The sequence below is a fragment of the Salvelinus fontinalis genome, chromosome 3, assembly GCF_029448725.1.
Source record: "Salvelinus fontinalis isolate EN_2023a chromosome 3, ASM2944872v1, whole genome shotgun sequence".
Taxonomy (NCBI): Eukaryota; Metazoa; Chordata; class Actinopteri; order Salmoniformes; family Salmonidae; genus Salvelinus; species Salvelinus fontinalis.
The window spans coordinates 2,878,418-2,899,413 of record NC_074667.1 but is presented as its reverse complement, the minus strand read 5'-3'; the positions used below and the strand labels follow the sequence as shown (position 1 = coordinate 2,899,413).

At 43.8% G+C, this 20,996-nt stretch overlaps 1 protein-coding gene across 6 annotated transcripts in view; it reads right to left on the bottom strand.

The window, feature by feature from the left end:
• Nucleotides 1–13: 13 nt before the first annotated feature.
• The window catches only part of LOC129836127 (SH3 and PX domain-containing protein 2A-like), a 134,444-nt gene continuing 113,461 nt past the window's right edge, over nt 14–20,996 (bottom strand). For 4 of the 6 annotated variants that reach the window (XM_055901972.1, XM_055901963.1, XM_055901945.1 and 1 more), the window contains 7 exons: nt 16,862–16,979; nt 11,428–11,590; nt 11,006–11,279; nt 10,903–10,917; nt 10,313–10,362; nt 10,083–10,202; nt 14–9,140 (listed from right to left, as the gene is read on the bottom strand). In XM_055901972.1, the coding sequence (XP_055757947.1) occupies nt 7,062–9,140; nt 10,083–10,202; nt 10,313–10,362; nt 10,903–10,917; nt 11,006–11,279; nt 11,428–11,590; nt 16,862–16,979 (2,819 nt within the window). In that variant the 3' untranslated portion in view covers nt 14–7,061. The remainder of the gene's footprint in view (nt 9,141–10,082; nt 10,203–10,312; nt 10,363–10,902; nt 10,918–11,005; nt 11,280–11,427; nt 11,591–16,861; nt 16,980–20,996) is intronic. The other 2 variants (XM_055901955.1, XM_055901988.1) reach the window with 1 other exon arrangement.

Sequence of the window (20,996 nt, the reverse complement as noted above, 5' to 3'; positions counted from 1 at the left end):
AACAGAGGCAGCATTAATTAAACAAAGATAATACATTTAATAGTGTTTCTCTTTAGGGCAATGCAAGATACAATGTAAACATGAACAAGATACAACAACGAAAAAGGTTTTCAGAATGAAAACGGTAAAAGGGGACAGCCTTGTTTCCAAAAAGAACCGCTAGCACACAGACCAATTGTTATGTTTCCCATTGAAGTGTAGACTGATTTGATTATTTGTACATTTGCTGTACTTTCACATACACTTATTGACTTACTCACGGATGCAAAATTGTAATATCATGACATGTCCTGCTGCTTTATCGCCTTGTCACACAACATTACATTTTGTCACACCGAATGACTCACGTCAGTGACATTTACAAAGGGAATCAGTTTCTCTTGAAATCCAACCTCCCATGACACCTTTCTTTTGAAAACAGGACTAGTCTCTAGAGTTGTCTCTATGGAGTTGAACACAAATGTTGCATAAGAATAATGCAAATAAAGAAGGAGAGAAAAACAAATACTATAGCAACTCCTTTGGTCCAACTCGAAGCACTGGTGGTATGATGTAACAGAGTTGACATGCTGGTAGTGGGTCATTATTGTTTCAAGTTTGGGTATAAGGACCTAGACGGTTTACAGAGCATTGGTTTAGAGAGTGTAACTTTGGTTTGAGGCCTTGTCTACAAATTAGGTTTTCGTGACAGTGTTGGAGATTTGCCACACTACTTTCTACTGTAAATAGGAATTAGACTATAACTGGCGTCACTGAATGCTCATGAAGGCCAGATCTTAGGTAATAACAAGACTTTTGACTACGTCAACTAAAATGTATTCAGTGACCCCTCAAATGACACACATCTTTATCTGACAAATCCTCCCTCCAGAAAATATGGATGTGGAAATAAATATGGTCCAAATTGGTACCCATACAAAAAAAAGAAGGTCGTTTTAAGCAGTGTGAGCAGTTATTGCTTAGTGCGATGTGACGTGATGTATCTGTCTGCGGGTAAATTAAAGAGAGTATAAAGTAGTAATTAGAACAGGAAGTCAAACAGTGAGAGTCTCAGCGCAGCAGGAAACACAACAAAGAACCAGCATGCTCTAATCCTCAGCCATGCAACACATTAGCATTCTAAACAATGCCCCAACGCCACCTGTTGTGCTAAGCAATTGTGTTAATAAGTAACACTTGGCGTAGTCGGCAGTCCCATTCCACCTGTCTGAAGCGTTACCATCAGTTCTAGCACTGAGAAAGCTTTCATCCCTCTCCTTTTCTTCTTCTTTTCTTTCATTTATTGACTTCCTTCACGAGCAAACAACCTAAAAAGTTCACTCTGAAAAAGTTATGTTCAAAATACCTACTAAAAACAACCCTTAGGTTAAACACCTCACACCCCTTTCACAAACACTTACTACTAACTTTCTCAAAACATCACATCTCCTACTACCCTAACCTACCCTTTCTCTCATTAACCTGGCTCTCCAGGCTCTCTCTTCACACCAGGACAGAATAAGCCATCAGACAGAAGTTGAAGCCTCACCACAGCAAATTATATAAAGCTGAATAAATCAGACACATGATTAATATGCCACCCGCTAAAAAGCTGGAGAGAGACAGAACGAGAGAGACAAAGAGTGAGAGCATCTATCCATCTTCGACAGCCGCAATCTAATTCATTTTAGATTAGCCCCTCGTGGCTGTGCTGCCCCGCTATCAGGGCGCCACCAGCGCGAGACTTACTGGGCTTCAAAACTTTAACTACCGCAATTAAAATGGTGTTTTGATAATGAGATTTCACCGTCACGCATCGTACATGGATTGTTCATTAGCCCAAGCTGTGGGAGATGGGAGAAGAGGAGGAAGTATGATGCAGTGTTATTCATTGTCTCTGATGGAAGCTGTTGCTGCTGGTTTTAACGGAAGTCTAGTCAGCATGAACAGAGGAGCACAATGTCCACAACTGTATCCAGCTCCTCTGTCTCTCTCTCTCATTCTCACTCTCTCTTGTTCACTATCTCTGTCTCGTTCTCTCGTTCTTGCCATGTCATCTACAATCCGCAATCTGATCCATCTCAGGTTCCCCAACGCATACGACACACAACCAACCTCATCCCTGACCTCCTATCTTTCTCCTGACCTCACCTGCACGCAATCCATCTCATCACAGTGCACACGTCCTCTCTCAAACACACCAACACACAATATCTCACATCACATGCTTCTGCGACCCAAACCTCATACACTAGATACAGTCAACATATGCAATCTCTTCTTTCTTCAAGTGACTAGCTTTCGGCACTGGGAACTACTAGCTTTGGTTGAGGCAAAAGAAAGAAAAAGAACATGGCGGAAGTATGGTGGAAGAGGCCAAAGCGTGAGCAAGGAGGCACTAGTAAAGGAAAAGTAGAAAAAAAGAGCCGGGAGGAAAAAAGCCATTCCGGCTGGTGCTATCTAGGATTACGAGGCTTAAGGGAACGTCACGCTCGGGAAGGCCCGCCAATTTGTTAAAATAAAAAGAGAGAAAGGAGGCGGGGGCAGAGAGTCGAGGCAGTGTGGCGTCAGTAGGGACTGTCTCACTTGGCTGAATTCGCAAATATGATAGAGGCTCTAATCTATTCTCTCTGACATGAATGGCTTCCCTAGTCGTTGTGTGTGTGTGTGTGTGGCCCCTGCATGGGTGCTACTTTACCACAAATCTGTGGCACCCTCCACCAAAGTTAAAACGGAAGGGTGTGTGTTTCTTCCCTATCAAACCTACTGGAGGGGAAAGGAAATTAACTGAGACCTTCCAAAGCCGGGAAGGACCTTAACTGTTATGTGGGGATAAGTGATTAAAAAAATAATCTGTAGAGGAAACTTTTAAACTAACCAACTTTAGTGGACCTCAGGAACATCACTGTTGTAATCTGTGGACAAAGAACCAAACCCATGTAGTATTTTCTCTCTTTCTCCTCAGAAGATTCTAAACATTCTAAACATGGTCAAGTCTGAAAAGGAATTCCCATGGGGCTTAATCGAGGACATGGAGATACTGTAGATAAAAAAGTGTTTTCTTATATTTGGTGGTAGGTATAGGTTTGGAAGTGGATGGATTAAACTACGATGGCCCTGTAGTACACGTTCCCGACAAGACTACCGCTTAACAGTCTCCCAGTTTACATTACGCGGTTGACATCTGCGATGGTTCCAAATGTCACTTTTGCCATGGCAACGGGGTTGAAGAGGCCGGGCATGGCTTGTGTTCAAATGGCATGGGGGCATCTGCGTACTGTAGGTGGAGGAGAGAGACACTCCAAGAAGAAAAACATTTTGTTCAGGCACAAACGTGACAGCTCGAAGGCAGTCTGGTGAGTAGCTAGAGGCCCTCGATGCTGACACAACTCTTACCTCTGTGGATCTGTGGTAGAGAACAGCTAGATGTTAACGAGGTCGGGAACCCGGGTCATTGGGTTCTGCCGGTGCCATTCACAGTCCACTAGCCACGCACGCTAGCCAGGAGGAAGGATCAGAAGGGATTCTTACGTGGCCATTGGTTAAAAATCATGTCCATCATGTCACAACATTTTGTGCTGTAGCTCAACGGAAGTAAGCATCTCCAATGGGATTGGAGAAGGTTCAGTGCCATTAGCAACTGTTGCTCTTTTGAAAAAGGCTAATATGAAAAAAGCAGTGGACCTGAAATGAGTCATGACCTAAAGGTGTTTACATGACCGATGATGGCTTGAATGGATTAAGGGATATACAATATATCTTGGGATCATATCTCCTTAGACAAGAAAGGTAATGTTGATCATGTTTTTCTATAGCTATGCTTTTTGAAGAGGCCTATTTGTATTGCACATTTCCTCATTATTACATTTCTGAAAGATGTTCAAATACAATGGGGTGAAAACAAAAAACAAAGAAGACAAAAACGATCATTTTGACCAAAACATTGAACAAATTATTAAAAATAAAAAAAATACATAATACTGAATATGAAAAAGTCAAGCTTGACACATTACAATTCCCTTGTAATTTGCAGGCGCAGGCAGAGAAGCCATGTAAATTGAGCTCAATTAAACAATAGCGATATGCATTAATATGTGCTGTAGCGAAAGGTTATGGGTGATTCAACACGTTTACATAATGCCTTTGTCGAGGGGAGGGAGGGAGATGGGTTAGGGGTTCAAGGGGTTCTGTATCAACTGTAGCTGTACTATACATAGACCTAATTATTGATTTCCATTGCTTTAGATAGGATATGATGGGTGAGATAAAGAGCATTTTACCCTCCATTTGTGAAGCAGAACTACCTTCAGCTTCTATAGATCTGTATGCAACGGCTTGAAATTCATACCAAATAGACTGTAGAAATGTCAAAAAATTATACAGTATATCACACATGATTGACTTTTGTACTAGGTTGACAGGTCTAGTCCAGTCTAGTGAGGCAGTGGATAAATATTTGATTGTCAAACCACAAATGGGAGGTAAAAACGTTAGTTCAAAATAAATAAGATTTGAATCAGGCATTACGTACAGACCAATAAGGAGAAAGGAAGTGTCCATGGTTCTGCTAGTTGCAGCACACAGCATGGGGAAAAAAAAACATAATTTAGAAGGTTGAAAAAAAAGATATCCAAATACAATAAAATTAACCAAAAAAAATGATAAACTACTAAAAAAAAACGACTAACTCTTAGCTGCATTAATATTTGAAAACATTCAATTATGTACAGGCATTGTGTAGTTGGTAGTTTCACTGGCCAGCAGTGCATTTGGTATTGCATTGTAACTGCCGGTTTGTTGGGCAACATGAAAAAAATATGTTGCAGTAGCATTCGTCTCCCACAAGAGGGTACCATGTACATTATCCAATTATTATATTGTGAGGAGCTTTGGCATCCTCCAATGGCTTAGATATTTTTCAACTCCTGTGTAAAGACAGGAGTTGAAAAACTTGAGGTAAAAAAAATACTCATATTAAATAGTTTTTTTTTTTAATCTATAAATAATATGCTGAGTATTTCAACTGCATCCTTACATTAATGCACCGTAAACAAGTGTTAAAGTGCATTAATTCACAAAAAACGGAACTTCAATCTTCATTATTGTCTATGTGTGATCACACTGTAATAACAAAAAACAACTATGGTTGGCTAAAACAGATATAACTGCGATCTAGCAGGTACAATACTTTGTTTAATACTATAATACTGTCCAGCAGAAAATGTCATGAAAAGTTTGTGTTTAACCTCAATTGAGAAGCTCACACACTGTTAGAAAAATATTTCAGCAGTCTTGAACACCAGCCAGTTGAAATAGTACTTCATTTGAATTTTCAATTGGGGATCGTTTTGAAGTAATATCAGTATTGTGTTTGAGGAAACCGTATAAGTAAATAGTAACTCAAAATAGTCCTGCAGTACTATTCTAAATCCAGTAGATGCCAAACTACTTTTAAAAGCAAGGAAGTAAACATAAACTCTATTGCATACCACATAAACCAATACTGCACAGCAATATCCGCATGTTTCAACATGCTTTGATTTGGGTTCAGAAAATCCAGATGTCCTGATGTTATCAAAAAAATATATACTGTATATTCTTCAGTTTTGAAACTTCGTTTTAGGTATTTTTTTGAATACACTGTATTAGGCTATTTGTGCCCATAAATAAATAGTAAATCTACAAAATAGCCAATGAAATGATATTCCTCTTTGGTTTGATCACATTGTGGGCTCAAAGCTATGGAAATATATCCCTGGGATTTAAAAAACATTATTAAGCCATATTTCCAGTACTTGTTTTCTGTGCAACTGCAACTGCGGTTGCTATACTGTATACACTAAAGCGTATATAAAAAGATATTTGTCTGGGACTAATACAGACAACCTATTGTGTAAACTTATTGTGTAAAGTAATATCTTGGTGGTAGGTAATTCTTTTTTTAACTGAAAAGCACCTTAAATTGGAATTTATTCCCCAATAAGTATACTTTAATTAGATTTCAAGCTTGACAGGTTTTGGCTTTATTTGCGTGCAAGATTCTGTAGGCTTGGTTGAAAATATAGAATAAGAAGTGGGACTAGAAAAACAGGATGAAACTACAAAGCTCGTCTAATTACGTGTACCTCAACATAGATATTGCATCAGTGAAACTTCAGAGATCCGAATATCCGAGAGGAAACTTTGACTCTTTCCAATTCTGGGCTGTCGGTGGAGTGTTACACAAGAAAGCAGAAATACATCTCTAAGGACAGACAAAAAGACACACAGAGACATTAAAGAGCAAAACATACAATAATGTCTAAAAAAGATCATCAAAGAATTAGTCATTTTACGTAAGTCAATTGTGACTCACTGAAAGTCACTGACATCTCTCCCGTTCTCTTGTTTTTTTCTTATTTGATTCTGAACATTCTACTACAACACTTCTAGATTGATCCTATTCGCTCGGTAACGCTCCTAAACACTCATACTCAAGTGATTCTCTTGAACGTTACAAAAATAATTTTGGTGGTATTCATGCTCATAGGCCTATGGCACTGTAATACATTTGGTAATGACGTTGATTCACCGATGTGTTCCGTTCACTTCTTCGAACCCCCATTCAGTTGATCATCTACGAAAGGCACCTATTTGGCATTATAGTCACAAGGGCAGGTATAAGGCTTGCCATCATTGCCCAGCTATCTTATCTTTCTAATGTAAACCCCTTCTAGAAGGTGTCGTGTCAAATCGCATCGTTCCAAAGTTCCAAAAACATCTTTGTGTTTCTAACACTTGGGGTGACCAACCCCGTTTTCAGTCTCTCGTTACATCCCATATCGCACACAAAAATCTGGACTTTTAGTCTTTCATGTGTACATTTTAGTAAACCAGAAATAAAAGTGTCTCTTTCTCATTATAAGGTTAAAACATTTTTTTTGTTTGTTACATAAAGTATTTCAGAATCAATCATTTGTTTACATATTTGGAGCATATTGCTTGTGGTAGCTCTTGTGGGGTAACATTCTTATGGAGTGATGTCATCACCAATATTCTTAGTGACATCATCAAAGGGGGGCATTGTTATTATTATTAGGCCATTACTTTTTCCTCTCTAGGTAATTGGAGGGGACCCAGCCCTTGCGGGGGTGCAGGGCATCTTGGACCTGGCAGTACCACCACCCATTGGGGTTCCTGTCTAGAACCTCCAGGCAGGTGCCCTCAGGGAAGCCCATGGTCTCGTCGTCCCCCCGGTAGTCAGCGATGGAGACATATACCTCCCTCCCCAGGTTGTTATGGATCAGCTGGCTCTTCTCGATAGGCTTGGGCCTGACTGTGGAGACGGGGATACCATTACGCTGCACAACAACCCCAACCCTGCTCAAGGCGTCCGTCCCGCCACCGGCGCCAAATCGCTCCGCCGAAGACCCCCTGGTGGTGATAGAGCGCTCTGAGGGTCTCGATCGGGTCTCGACTGTGACGGGTTGCGCACGCACAGCGTTGAAAGAGGAGTTACGGCGCATGCCGAGGGTAGCGGAACCGGAGCGGTACTGGTCAGTACGATACTGGTTGTGGGCGGCCAATGACTCGTTCCGCCTCAGGGAACTCGTCATGTAATGTTGACTGACCATGGCGGGCTGTGGTGCAGACACGAACACGGACTGGGGTCTGACGGCAGACTGCGGTCTCACCCCACCGTTCCTCATTCTCACGGCTCCGTTAACCAGCACAGCCGGCTTGGAGAAGCCCCCCGGAGGCTTGGAGGGGATGGGGGGAGTGTTCCTCGATCTCAGACCCCCTGGCGTATGGTGCACCTGGTGGTGATTGGTGAGTCCCTGGAGGTTGATGTCGTTGAGCGCCAGCACGCGCTGCTCATTCTTCTCCAGGCTGTTGGACTTGCTTCCGGTACCGCTGCCCGACCCAGAGCGCTGCCCGTCAGACTCGGACCCACCGCCGTCCCTTCCTTGGCGCATGGGCTCCAAATAAAAAGTGGGCGCCCAGCCTTCCTCGTCCCGCCAACGGATGTACCACCAGCCGCTCTCCTGCCTCTCCAGGACTTCCACCTCCACCCCAGATGGAAAGCTCAGCTCTGACTCCTGGACCTTGTCGTAGGCGTCTGTGGTCCGGTATAGGTTGAACCCCTCCAGATCCGAATCTCCCCGGCTCCCTTTGGAGTAGATGGAGGAGAGGTCTGAGGTGCTGTTGCGGGAAGAATGGGAGTCCTCCGACGAGATGACGGAGGCCGTCTCTGAGTCTTTGAGCCCATGGACGGTATGCCGGAGCTGACCCGTGGGCCTCAACTGGCGCCTCAGGGAAGTGATGTCCATCCTCTCAGGGCACTGTGGCTCTGACTTGGTGGGGAGGAGAGGTTTAGGCCTCACCGAGGGCTTTGGCTTGGTGGAGGGGCTCTGGCCTATCCTTTGCTCCACCGTCCGGATGCCTGGAGGTTTCCTGGAACCTCTACCCGATTCGTCTGAGGACGACCTGGGGCTGGTGTCGGCTTTGGCTAGGGACTGGCTTCGGATCAGCTCCGGGACGATCTTCTTCAATGGCTTTCCCCCTGCTAGAGGTGAAGACCCTGAGGGTTTGCGGGGTACAGTCGAGGAGTGGAAGATCCTTGGGGAGTTGGAACCGCCGCAGCCTTTGGCCGAAGCCCCTTCATCACCACTACTGCACCTGAAGCCATCATTCTCATAGATACATTCTTCCTTGGCCATCTCTTCAACGGACCTGAAGGACCTTCTTCTATAGCTGATAATCACAGGGGAGGTCTTGCAGACCGGAGGAGAACTACGGTACTTCTCACAGACCACACTGTTGATTTTCACCTCCAGGGGGCGATGTATTGTCTCTCCCTTCAGGGAATCTGTGTCCGACTCGCCCTCGCATCCAACAGCGGGAACGTCATATTCCGGTTCCTCATATACTGTGGGCCGGCTGGGGGATTCTGGGGCTTTGGAGGATGAGGAGATGGAGTGACTGGGAGAAGGTGATGGCGTCTCTTCTGAGTCTTGCTTTTTGGTGGGTGGAGCTGGGGGCGGGACTTTGGGGCGAGTAAGCGTGCTGGTTCGTCGGCTGAGGTTGGGCTTCTTGCGTTTGTCGATGTACGAGCAGGGGGCCCAACCCTCCGTCTCCCCAATCTGGACATACCACCAGCCCCCGGAGTTCTTCTCTATGACCTACAGAGAAGACAGGTGGGAAGATAACCAACAGTCAGACACACTTGATGGAACTATCACTTTATATTCAACATTCAGCCTTACTTGAACTTCACACTGATGAAAATAATATTTTTAACAATGGGTCCTGATCAAAAGTAGTGCCCTATAAAGGGAACAGGGTGTCATTTTGGAAGTAGACAATGTTTCTCATACATGTAGATCTCTTGAGCGTTGCGGTTATACAGATGCAGGATCTTAATTTGATCACCCTGCTGCAGAAGAACTTGGCATCTATAATGCACAGGGAGAGGGTCAGAGTAATAGTGTCCTATTTCTCTACTGCTGTTATCTCCCTCCCTCCAACATCCCCTCCACTATCACACCATCATCCTCCCCATTTACAGATGTAGGACCTTCATTTGATCACTCTGTTGCAGGATAGCATTCCTGCAATGCAAGACATTGAAAACTTGTGGTGCATTTGAGATTTTTTAAGTCTTCTGAAGTGAGTAATTTCCAGTTAGAAATTTCAGACTTGATTTTCCCTTAGGAACAACGTATCAACCCCTACAAAAAATATGTAGATTAATTATAATCAACATAATAATTCAAATTTCCTGTTGTTGCAGGATTCTGGGTATCATTCTTGGTGCGACGGTTAGAGAAATCAAAACAAAAGCTCCTTTCTTCTAACTTGAAATGTCCACCCTGACATCCAGTTGGCCTCTATACAGTATGTAGCCAGCATCATCAAAATGAACAGACCGTCAAGGCCATATCTATGAAGCTTCAGCTGTCAGTTGTCATTCATATTTAATGTGCTCAGACAGATTTCAATACCAACATATGTACAGCGGTTCTGAGCATAGAGAGATCATATAGACAGTAGCCTATCCATCTATCCAGAAACGAAATATCTGTATATATACTATATCTATCTCTAAGATTCTGGGTGCTTACGTCGGCTTTTTGTCCTCCACGGAAACTGATGCCATCAGAGATGCAGGACTGGAACTCTGCGATGGTGTAGTACTCCGCTTCCACAGTAGGGGGCTCTGGTGGCTTGGGTAACTGGAAGCCCTGCACAAACAAGAGGAATAGAAAAATAAGCAATCTTGAGTTCAATGTTCAATGTTTATGTGTAAAAAAAAAACGTTTTCTGATACATACTGTATTTGAGAGTGACTTACCAGATTTGTTTCTCTTCTAGGAGGAGGTTTTTGTCGAAGGTTGGGAGAGCCTAATGAATGGAATCAAGATTAGCATCATTTACTGTCAAATGTAGAAATGATAGAAGTGCAATTAGTAGTCTACTGTACACACATAACAGACGAGTACAAACCTTAGTATATCCGTAAAACCCCAATCAAAATGTTATATCACCCAGCACTATATATGTTTTTAATTGCATTTTATTACACCCAAATATTAGTCACACAAATATATCCCAGCACCCAAATATTAGTCTAATAGATATATATTAGCACCCAAATATTAGTCAAATAGAAATATATTAGCACCCAAATATTAGTCTAATAGATATATATTAGCACCCAAATATTAGTCTAATAGATATATATTAGCACCCAAATATTAGTCTAATAGATATATATTAGCACCCAAATATTAGTCTAATAGATATATATTAGCATCCAAATATTGGTCAAATAGATATATATATATTAGCACCCAAATATTAGTGTAATAGATATATATTAGCACCCAAATATTAGTCTAATATTAGATTCACACTATACACCTTCGTCTTTCCATGTCTTACCTATAGCCTCAAAGCCTATGCAAGAAGAAAACAATATTTTACTTCAGTCCACTAAATTGTCTAATTTGAATCAACATACAACTCCATAATCGATGAAACTCACCTATCGACACTCTGTGTGGAGCGACACGTGCTACAGCAGGGGAACCAGGTTCCGTCTTCCCCTTACTGTCCTGTAGAGGACCACTAGCACCAGGGCCCAGGCTAGGACTGGAGGTACCCATCCCAGATCCAGAACTCAGCCCAGGACTGGGACTCGGACCTGGGCCGTGGTCGGGGCTGGGGTTGTAACCTGGGGCATAGGGCATGGGCAGGCTGATCTCACTCTTGGAGATGTGACGCTCAGGACTGGTGGAATCTCCATCCGTTTGGACATCCTTCGAATCAAATCAAACTTTATTTAAACTGCATTTGTACAGTAAAAAAAAAACGATTCAATACAAGAGATAAATCAAACAAAAGCTAATAAAATAGAAAAAAAGTGCTTAAAGACTAAAAAGCTAAAAGTTCATCTTAAAACCTTACCTTCTCACTGCTGGACTTCTTCTGGAGCAGGTTGCTGATCTCCATGATGTTGCCGATGATCTCCACAGGGCCTGTCAGGGTCTTCTTCCTACCCGGGGATGAGAAGTCCTCCTTCATCTTCTTCAGGTATGAGGCCGGGGCCCAGCCCTCCTTCCCCAGGTACCTAGCAGCAAAATTGGGGAGGAGAATGGAAGTTTCCTCACCGGTCAAATAGTAACCCTTACCGGTCAAATAGTAACCCCCTACTGGTCAAATAGTAACCCTTACCGGTCAAATAGTAACCCCCTACCGGTCAAATAGTAACCCCCTACCGGTCAAATAGTAACCCCCTACTGGTCAAATAGTAACCCTTACCGGTCAAATAGTAACCCCCTACCGGTCAAATAGTAACCCCCTACCGGTCAAATAGTAACCCTTACCAGTAAAATAGTAACCCTTACCGGTCAAACAGTAACCCCCTACCGGTAAAATAGTAACCCTTATCGGTCAAATAGTAACCCTTATCGGTCAAATAGTAACCCTTATCGGTCAAATGGTAACCCCCTACCGGTCAAATAGTAACGCCCTACCGGTCAAATAGTAACCCTTATCGGTCAAATAGTAACCCTTACCAGTAAAATAGTAACCCCTACCGGTCAAATAGTAACCCCCTACTGGTCAAATAGTAACCCTTATCGGTCAAATAGTAACGCCCTACCGGTCAAATAGTAACCCTTATCGGTCAAATAGTAACCCTTACCAGTAAAATAGTAACCCCCTACCGGTCAAATAGTAAGCCCCTACCGGTCAAATAGTAACGCCCTACCGGTCAAATAGTAATCCCCTACCGGTCAAATAGTAACCCTTATCGGTAAAATAGTAACCCTTACCAGTAAAATAGTAACCCTTACCGGTCAAATAGTAACCCCTTACCAGTAAAATAGTAACCCCTACTGGTCAAATAATAACCCCTACCGGTCAAATAGTAACCCCTACTGGTCAAATAGTAACCCCTACCGGTCAAATAGTAACCCCTACCGGTCAAATAGTAACCCCTACCGGTCAAATAGTAACCCCTACCGGTCAAATAGTAACCACCTACCGGTCAAATAGTAACCTCTACCGGTCAAATAGTAAACCCTACCGGTCAAATAGTAACCCTCTACCGGTCAAATAGTAACCCCCTACCGGTAAAATAGTAACCCCCTACCGGTCAAATAGTAACCCCTACTGGTCAAATAGAAACCCCCTACTGGTCAAATAGTAACCCCCTACTGGTCAAATAGTAACCCCCTACCGGTCAAATAGTAACCCCATACCGGTCAAATAGTAACCCCCTACCGGTCAAATAGTAACCCCCTACCGGTCAAATAGTAACCCCCTACCGGTCAAATAGTAACCCCCTACCGGTCAAATAGTAACCTCTACCGGTCAAATAGTAACCCGTAACGGTCAAATAGTAACCCTTACCAGTAAAATAGTAGCCCCTACTGGTCAAATAATAACCCCCTACCGGTCAAATAGTAACCCCTACCGGTCAAATAGTAACCTCTACCGGTCAAATAGTAACCCCTACCGGTCAAATAGTAACCTCTACCGGTCAAATAGTAACCCCTACCGGTCAAATAGTAACCCCCTACCGGTCAAATAGTAACCCCCTACCGGTCAAATAGTAACCCCCTACCGGTCAAATAGTAACCCCCTACTGGTCAAATAGTAACCCTTACCGGTCAAATAGTAACCCTTACCGGTCAAATAGTAACCCCCTACCGGTCAAATAGTAACCCCCTACTGGTCAAATAGTAACCCCCTACTGGTCAAATAGTAACCCCCTACCGGTCAAATAGTAACCCTTACCGGTCAAATAGTAACCCTCTACCGGTCAAATAGTAACCCCCTTCTGGTCAAATAGTAACCCACTACCGGTCAAATAGTAACCCCGTACCGGTCAAATAGTAACCTCCTACTGGTCAAATAGTAACCCCCTACCGGTCAAATAGTAACCCCCTACTGGTCAAATAGTAACCCCCTACCGGTCAAATAGTAACCCCCTACCGGTCAAATAGTAACCCCCTACTGGTCAAATAGTAACCCCCTACCGGTCAAATAGTAACCCCCTACCGGTCAAATAGTAACCCCCTACCGGTCAAATAGTAACCCCCTACCGGTCAAATAGTAACCCCCTACCGGTCAAATAGTAACCCCCTACCGGTCAAATAGTAACCCCCTACCGGTCAAATAGTAACCCCCTACCGGTCAAATAGTAACCCCCTACCGGTCAAATAGTAACCCCCTACCGGTCAAATAGTAACCCCCTACCGGTCAAATAGTAACCCCCTACCGGTCAAATAGTAACCCCCTACCGGTCAAATAGTAACCCCCTACCGGTCAAATAGTAACCCCCTACTGGTCAAATAGTAACCCCCTACCGGTCAAATAGTAACCCCCTACCGGTCAAATAGTAACCTCTACCGGTCAAATAGTAACCCTACCGGTCAAATAGTAACCCTCTACCGGTCAAATAGTAACCCCTACCGGTCAAATAGTAACCCCTACTGGTCAAATAGTAACCCCCTACCGGTCAAATAGTAACCTCTACCGGTCAAATAGTAACCCTTACCGGTCAAATAGTAACCCTTACCAGTAAAATAGTAACCCCTACTGGTCAAATAATAACCCCCTACCGGTCAAATAATAACACCCTACCGGTCAAATAGTAACCTCTACCGGTCAAATAGTAACACCTACCGGTCAAATAGTAACACCTACCGGTCAAATAGTAACCTCTACCTGTCAAATAGTAACCCCTACCGGTCAAATAGTAATCCCCTACCGGTCAAATAGTAACCCCCTACCGGTCAAATAGTAACCCCCTACCGGTCAAATAGTAACCCCCTACCGGTCAAATAGTAACCCCCTACTGGTCAAATAGTAACCCTTACCGGTCAAATAGTAACCCTTACCGGTCAAATAGTAACCCCCTACCGGTCAAATAGTAACCCTTACCGGTCAAATAGTAACCCTTACCGGTCAAATAGTAACCCCCTACCGGTCAAATAGTAACCCCCTACTGGTCAAATAGTAACCCCCTACTGGTCAAATAGTAACCCCCTACTGGTCAAATAGTAACCCCCTACCGGTCAAATAGTAACCCCCTACCGGTCAAATAGTAACCCCCTACCGGTCAAATAGTATCCCCCTACCGGTCAAATAGTAACCCCCTACCGGTCAAATAGTAACCCCCTACCGGTCAAATAGTAACCCCCTACCGGTCAAATAGTAACCCCCTACCGGTCAAATAGTAACCCCCTACCGGTCAAATAGTAACCCCCTACCGGTCAAATAGTAACCCCCTACCGGTCAAATAGTAACCCCCTACTGATCAAATAGTAACCCCCTACCGGTCAAATAGTAACCCCCTACTGGTCAAATAGTAACCCTCTACCGGTCAAATAGTAACCCCCTACCGGTCAAATAGTAACCCCCTACCGGTCAAATAGTAACCCCTACTGGTCAAATAGTAACCCCCTACTGGTCAAATAGTAACCCCCTACCGGTCAAATAGTAACCCCTACTGGTCAAATAGTAACCCCCTACTGGTCAAATAGTAACCCCCTACCGGGCAAATAGTAACCCTTACCGGTCAAATAGTAACCCCCTACTGGTCAAATAGTAACCCCCTACTGGTCAAATAGTAACCCCCTACTGGTCAAATAGTAACCCCCTACCGGTCAAATAGTAACCCCCTACCGGTCAAATAGTAACCCCCTACCGGTCAAATAGTAACCCTCTACCGGTCAAATAGTAACCCCCTACCGGTCAAATAGTAACCCCCTACCGGTCAAATAGTAACCCCTACTGGTCAAATAGTAACCCCCTACTGGTCAAATAGTAACCCCCTACCGGTCAAATAGTAACCCCTACTGGTCAAATAGTAACCCCCTACTGGTCAAATAGTAACCCCCTACCGGGCAAATAGTAACCCTTACCGGTCAAATAGTAACCCCCTACTGGTCAAATAGTAACCCCCTACTGGTCAAATAGTAACCCCCTACTGGTCAAATAGTAACCCCCTACCGGTCAAATAGTAACCCCCTACCGGTCAAATAGTAACCCCCTACCGGTCAAATAGTAACCCCCTACCGGTCAAATAGTAACCCCTACCGGTCAAATAGTAACCCCCTACCGGTCAAATAGTAACCCCTACCGGTCAAATAGTAACCCCCTACCGGTCAAATAGTAACCCCCTACTGGTCAAATAGTAACCCCCTACTGGTCAAATAGTAACCCCTACCGGTCAAATAGTAACCTCTACCGGTCAAATAGTAACCCCTACTGGTCAAATAGTAACCCCCTACCGGTCAAATAGTAACCTCTATCGGTCAAATAGTAACCCTTACAGGTCAAATAGTAACCCCTACTGGTCAAATAATAACCCCCTACCGGTCAAATAGTAACCCCCTACCGGTCAAATAGTAACCCCCTACCGGTCAAATATTAACCCCCTACCGGTCAAACAGTAACCCTTACCGGTCAAAAAGTGCATCTTGTGTTGACTACAAAGTCATTACAAGCAATACACTGTAATTACTTCCACTTGATGTCCGTCAGTAATACTACTGGTACATCAGCAGTAAAACATCTGACGTCATCTTCAGCCAAGGTTGACAAGCATTCAAGAATTATTTACGGTCAAAGGGAGTCTTTATTTTGTTTATTCTCCCACTGACTGTCTACGACCACTAGATGTCCTCATACACATAGAAGAACATAGACTGATTCTGACTGTGGTGTGAGCCAGTAGGGGGGCGGGGGGGGGGGGGGGGGCTCATATTAATTGCTGGAATGGAGTCAGTGGAATGTAATCAAACACAAGGTAACCATGCGTTTGATGTGTGCGATACCATTCCATTAATTCCATTCCAGCCATTACTATGAGCCCGTCCTCCCCTATCAAGGTGCCTCCGGCTGCCTGTGGTCTGTGGATAATATATGAGAGATGTAACAGGACTGTTCTTTAAGCCAGAGCAGAGTCCAGAGTAGCGTGTGGTAATCATCAGCTGGAGAGTGGAGCTCACAAGGCCGTCGGGGCCATGAGGAAACTACAAACAACAGGCCAGGAAATGCACATTTACTGAGTATACAACACACTCTGTCGCTCTTCCACCGAACAGGTCACACACAACGCAGTCACCGGATCGCCAACCAGCCACATATGTTTCACAATACCATTCAACAGATGAGATGTACCTCTGCCGTGATCACATCTCCCAAAATAATGATAGGGGACTCATTTCATTAGAGTGTTAGAAAATGTACTTTAAAATCCCTAATAGGTGTAAATTCTTAACTGGAGCAATGTTTTCCGTTGGCTAAGGTGGCTGTCACTCCATGGTGAGGACCAATCAGAGGAAGCCCTCCACAGTAAGGACCAATGGGAGGAGGTGATGCTCACCTGATGTACCACCAGCCCTCCAGGTTCTTTTGGATGACCTCCACGGTGACCCCTTTCTCAAAACCGATCTCGTCCTTCCCCTGGCTGGCGTACGGCTGCACCGTCATGTACTTCTCTTCTACACGGGTCGATGGAAGGAAGGACAGAAAAAATGGAGAGAATCAACATTTCTGTTCAGTAAATCTCAGTAATGAACCCCTTGGAAAACTCCCCTATTATTTCAATCAATTAATGTTCTCTTAGAAAGCAACGCAGAGGTAAAAGTATCGGGAATCACCCAGTCAGCCATTTTATCTGTTTCATTTGTTCAAGCCAGCATGGATACCCTGACTGTATCCATTCCACGTGTATCCTCCAATACAACCACAAACAGCACCCACTACTGGCCAAACCTCTCATCACATCCACAACACTCTCAAACTCTTCCTTATCACAGCTAGAATGTGACAGAGGCAACGCAGCCGGGACCCACTGTGGACCCATAATAAACACTGTTGAGTGAACAACACTGCGGACTGGATCCCTTTGAAATGGCTGCAGAGCAGCAGAGATGCAGTACGGAGCCTCCCTGTTGGAGATAAGGAACCTGTGGAAGCTCTCAGATCTTAATCTGGCTCCACTTGGCCGCAGGGATTTAGAGTGGGATGATCCGTAGGGGGATTCAACTACTGTGGGAACAGCCAAGTGCAAGTATGAGTGGTAGTAGTGAGGGGTAGATAGATAGGGCCACTTTAAGCAGCTGTTGCTTCAATGGTTTAGATATACAGAGGCATGGGAGGGAACGGGGATGAAGACAGGGAGAGAATCGGAGTTGGTCCGGTGAGAATGGCTTGTGTCTCAAAGGATCCCCTATATTGTCCCATATAGTGCACTACCTTTGACTATGTCAATAGCAGTGCAATGTGCAAAAAGCAGTGCACTATAGGATGACTATAGTGTCATTTGGGACACAGCCAATGTGTCCCTGGGTGGGATGGGAAAGTGAAACAGGAGAAACAGGAATTTCAGAGGTGTGAATGTGTGTGTGTGTGTGTGTCAGTCTGTTTACAATGGGTGGGGTGTTGTGAGGTTTTAGTGGGAACATATTCTACTGCTGCCTGTCATTCCAAGCTGAGGGGCTTGGGTCAATTATAGAGAGCTGTAAGGAATGTCTAGGGGGGTTTGGACTAGGTAGCACAGGGAGTGTTTGTAGGGTGGGGGTGTGTGTGTGGTTGAGGACGTCTGAGTACTTACAGGTGGAGAGGGAATACGGTGTGAGTGTGGGTTTGTGACAGTGTGTGTGTGTGTGTGTGTCTGTGTGCGAGTGCGCGCGTGCCTGCGAGTGTGGGTGTGTATTCAAACGTACGTATCATGTGTGTGAGCATGCTCTCTGGACAAGTACTGTATGCGTACGTGTGTCTCACACCGTCTTAGTGAGTGTTTAGACCAGTCAGCTGGGCCCAAAGCCCCAAACAGTGAGTTGAGAAGGAGGTTATCAGCACAATGCCATAAATCACATTAGACTCTGCTGTAACTGATCCCGTTCTCTAGACATACAGACAGAGGAACAGGGTGGAGGAGACTGGATAGAGGTGTTTGACCTAATGACACGCCCTGTCAGCAACACATGAGGTAATCGATGAGGTGAGGTCATCCTGCTGTCACTAGCCAATCATCGCCGATGGATTTCATCGGACCAGCCAATCAGACTGTACTGACCTAACATTGGGTCAGATGAATTTGTGGGTTTGACCGAACAATGAGATAACAAGGGATCCATTCGTTTTTCTTGGGAGTATTTCTGGCGATAAAGTTACCAAAGGCAGGCCCATTGACCTGAGGTAGGGTCAGAGTAAGTGGACTATAAAACAATAACAAAGCGATCCATTTAGCTTCCTGCTTTGTCTTCTTTGGGAGTATTTTGGCGATAAAGTTAACAACTTTAGACCGATTGACCTGACGTAGGGAAGGAACAACAACAAAGTAATCCATTTTTGCTTCCTCCTCTGTGGTGTTAATCCGTACGATTTAGCACCTGGCACTTATCTTCTCTCCTTATCTTGTTTACTATCTCGTTTCCACGGTAACTAAATCCTTGACTCCACGGGGAAAATATTATATTTCTCACAAATGGTTCAAGTATTCCATTAGTAAAGAGTGTTTCTGGGTAGTTTCAGATAAGTTCTTAAGAAGACAATTCATTCATATTGTAAGATTAGACTCCCTGCTTTCCTCTCTCTAACTCATGCTTGCTTCTTTCTCGAATCTTTCATTAAATTCCTCCCATCCTCTCCACTTTCTCAAATCTCTTGCAATAAGGTTGAGCAGGAGGTGGGTATAGAGTATTTATGTAATCGTGGAAAGATAAATTAAGAAAGAGTGTCCGTGTCTAATGACAAGAGTGCATCTTCTTAGAACGAACCATGAGATACGGTATTTATCCATTTTTTTATGTCTATGGAGAGAACACTCAGGGCAGAGTAATTCTAAGTATTCTTTATGGTCAATGATCATGTCCCTGATACGCTTAACTCTACTTTTAGCTTCCTAGAAACTAATGCTGAGCGATTAACTGACGTCGGTTCAATTACTTGAAATCCATTTCGTTTTTAGTTTTTCTGTGAGCCCAACACTCCATTTCTCCAGTGAGAAATCAAATAATAATAAATCAAGTCAAGAACTATGTGGGATGCCTGGCTGAACGGAGTTGCACCATAATGACCATAATCCATTGCACCTGCTCTTTCTGGTGCAGACAGAGATGGATACAATTTTACTATACACAGACTGCATAGACTGCATGAGAGAGGAATGCACTCAATGATGAGAGAGGGATAGAGACAGTTTGTGAAAGTGTGCCTTATCTACTTTGAAGGACTAGTAACATTATTTTGTCAGACAGCTCTGCTGCATACCAAGGCAAGCTAGCTTAGCTAAATAGGATGACTAAAGACAGTATGGGGAGAACAGAGATAACTTTGTCTGGCTGTTTGGCTGCTAATGCTGAGCAGAGATGAGATGATGACTTTAAGGAATTCAAGATAATAGAGTCATCAAATAAAAACAAAGTAATATACAAAAGTGAAATATTATTTCATAGTGATTTTTTTTCCTTTCTATTGATGTCTACCCAATGGGGACCTGACAGAGACAATGGAATATTTTCAATGTTTGGGCAATTGAATGTTCACTATTTTGGGTTTTGTAATGTCCATTAAAAAGCTCTAAAATCATTTTAATGTCATTATCTCACAACGAATTTAATATTTGTAAAAAAAAATCGAAAACCATGTTTCTTTTTTTATAATCGAACCGAAACCGAACCGACCCCAAACAGCACTAATAATCACTCAGCACTGCTAGAAACGGTCTGTGCATGCTGCCACAAAGCGCCCTATCTGTGCTGCCTGATACAAACATGCCTCGTCTGGCATTCATAATGACCACAGTCAGCAGTATTTTCATGGTGGGATCATTTTGTAGGGTGGAAACAAGGCCTCTAATCTGAAGTCATGAATGAGTTAGCATGCAGCAGTGCTTCTGATGGTGCCAGCTGAAAGCAACACTGGACTCCCAACTGAAACCCTGGCTGTTAAAATGTGTCAGCCGCAACAGGGGACAATATATCACTACTATCTGTTTTTGCTGGTTGATGTCTCTAGTACAGCATCCTTACACAGGCATGTACTGTACGTTGACCCAGAGTCTCAAGTCAAGTCATCTAGGATATTGGATATGATGATGATATAGAATATTGATTTCAAGTACAGTGAAATGCCTTTCCCAACCATGCAGTAATCAATATCAGTAGTACTACAACAAAAATGTATGACAATGCCTACTAATTATGCCTCACGCAATGATTGTCCTGATTCCTTCATGGCAGCAGTTACATCAGTGCCTCACACTAGAGGTCGACCGATTAATCGTCATGGCCGATTAATTAGGGCCGATTTCAAGTTTTCATAACAGTCGGTAATCTGCATTTTTGGAAGCCGATTTTGGCCGATTACATTGCACTCCACGAGGAGACTGCGTGGCAGGCTGACCACCTGTTACGCGAGTGCAGCAAGGAGCCAAGGTAAGTTGCTAGCTAGCATTAAACTTACCTTATAAAAAATACAATCTTAACATAATCACTAGTTAACTACACAAG